The sequence below is a fragment of the Octopus bimaculoides genome, chromosome 20 (assembly GCF_001194135.2).
Source record: "Octopus bimaculoides isolate UCB-OBI-ISO-001 chromosome 20, ASM119413v2, whole genome shotgun sequence".
Taxonomy (NCBI): domain Eukaryota; kingdom Metazoa; phylum Mollusca; class Cephalopoda; order Octopoda; family Octopodidae; genus Octopus; species Octopus bimaculoides.
Genome location: NC_069000.1, coordinates 15522549 through 15525151, shown reverse-complemented (window position 1 = coordinate 15525151; position 2603 = coordinate 15522549). Strand labels below are relative to the sequence as shown.

The 2603-nt window shown below is 39.2% G+C and overlaps 1 protein-coding gene across 1 annotated transcript in view; it reads left to right on the top strand.

Moving 5' to 3' along the window:
* The first annotated feature begins 217 nt into the window (after positions 1-217).
* Positions 218-2603, top strand: part of LOC106871709 (heme peroxidase 2) — a 17377-nt gene continuing 14991 nt past the window's right edge. The window contains exons 1-2 of the mRNA XM_014918319.2: positions 218-340; positions 1681-1886. Of these exons, the coding sequence (XP_014773805.2) occupies positions 276-340; positions 1681-1886 (271 nt within the window). The 5' untranslated portion in view covers positions 218-275. The remainder of the gene's footprint in view (positions 341-1680; positions 1887-2603) is intronic.

Genomic DNA, 2603 nt, shown 5'->3' with positions numbered 1-2603 from the left:
TATATATATATATATATATATATATATATGTGTGTGTGAAATTTTGAATTTAGTTCACGGACCCTCAGTACTAGCTTTGCGGACCCCATTCGGAACCACTGATATAGTTTAATTTTTTTTTTTTTCATAAAAAACAAAAGCGATTTTATTATTTGATTCATAATTTCGTCAAACATGAATATATATAAATTGTATGTTTGATATACATTTCAGCAAAAATCAGACCATCAAGTTACTTCCATTGCAAACACAACAAATTCTTTGGAAACCGTGATATGGAAGACGAAATTGGAAAATCTGGTTCCAAGTTAATACAACTCATGAAAGAAATGAGACTTAGGTAATTTAAACACTTGAACTTCTCCATCTCTACACGTCCTTACAGTTTGAGGGACATAACAGTTCAGTGTATTTATTTTATCTATCATATATACCAGCATGGCGGATGAGAGTGATATAAAACTAGCAGTAGTTCGGGCTATATATCTTTTGGTCACTCTTACTGTTAAACTGTATGCGTGTAAGTGTGTCCCCGCAAACATACTTTATAACCAGCACACAACAAAAAGTAATGTTTGCACAAAAGGTCAGTAGCTTAAAATAGCGATTTCTTATATAAGAACAAGGCCAGAAATTGTCAATGAAAAAGAAAAATTGAATACACTAATCCCAAACGTGGTTGATATTTATTTTATTGACCTCTAAAGTATGAAAGGTAAGTTCGACTGACATAACAAGTCAATGAAGGCGCGGGGCTTAGTGGTTAGGGTAGTCGGCTCACATCGTAAGGTCGTGAGTTCAATTCCCAGCGACATGTTGTGTCCCTGAGCAAGACACATTATTTCTAATTGCTCCAGTACACTCAGCTGGCAAAAATGGGTAGCACCTGTATTTCAAAGGGCCAGCCTTGTCACACTCTGTCACGCTGAATCTCCCTGAGAACTACGTAAAGAGAACATGTCTGGAGTATTCAGCCACCTGCACGTTAATTTCATGAGCAGGCTGTTCCGTTGATCGGGTGAACTGGAACCCTTGTTGTAACCTACGGAGTGCCATATCGATTTATACTAGCATGGTGGATGAAGGTAGAATCAATAGAAGGTCGGGCTAAATATCGCGTGGCTATTGTTCACTCTAAACAGTGTGCATAGACGCGTGCATAGACGCGTGCACAGACGCATTGCAACCATCATCTCAATGGGGGCGCGTGGTCTAGTGGTTATGTTGTTGCACACACGATCTCAAGATCGTTGTTTCGACTCCCGGACCTGGCACCTCGATGTGTTTTTGAGCAAAACATTTCACTTCACGTTGCTCCAGTCCACTCAGCCGTAAATGCGTAACTCTCTGCAATGGGAATTATTCCCCTGCTCAGGGGAATTATTGTGATCTCATCTCTTATATGTCGTGGAAACTGGGTAACCGGCCCTATGAGTCCTCGAACTCGAGAAAGTTATGTCCTGGATGCCCATTCATACCAAAGTACAAGACCAGAAATTATCAGTGAATGAGGAGCAGTAGAGAATATAAACCCCAGGACGTGGATGATATTTATTTCGTTTACCTCTAATTTATGAAAGGTAAGGCTTTCATACATTCATACATTTCATACATTTGAAACAATGAAATTTGAACTCAGAACGTTAAAATACTGTAAAGCAATTTCTGTTTCTTTTGCAGACAAAATGAAACGGAAACCAGTACAACAGAACAATCAAATGCTGAAGTAATGTTATTGGCAACTTGTTCTTTTAGCACTCCGATTACGTGTGACCCTGACTCACTTTACCGTACAGCAGATGGGTCGTGTAATAATCTAGAGAACCCTTATTGGGGAAAAGGGATTACGCCGTTTAATCGATTTCAAACTCCAGAATACTTTGACGGTACGCTGTTAATAATTACTGTTTCGCAAAAAAAGGCGGTGAGCTGGCAAAATGCATAGCGGTGTTTCGTCCGTCCTTATGTTCTCAGTTTGAATTCCGCCGAGGTCGACTTTACCATACTGCGTTCGAAATTTGCTTTCTTGTCTGTAAAATACCAAACACATTCGACGCATATTCTTTTACTTCTTTCAGTCGTTTGACTGCGGTCATACTGAAGCACCGCCTTTAGTCGAGCAGATCGCCCCCAGGACTTATTCTTTGTAAGCCTAGTACTTATTTTATCGGTTTCTTAGGCCGAACCGCTATTTTACAGAGACGTAAACACACCAACATCGGTTGTCAAGCGATGGTGGGGTGGGGTGGGGGGACAAACACAGATACACAAATACACACATATATATATGACGGGCTTTTATCAGTTTCCGTCTACCAAATCCACTCACAAGGCTTTGGTCGACCGAAGGCTATGATAAAAGACATTTGCCCAATCTGCCACGCAGTGGGACTGAACTCGGAAGTATGTGGTTGGTAAACCAGCTGCTTACCAGACAGCCACTCCTGCTGCGTCTATATCTATCTATCTATCTATCTATCTATCTATCTATCTATCTATCTATATATATATATACATATACACACATATATATATATACATATATATACATATATATATATACATATATATACATACATATATATACATATATATACATATAT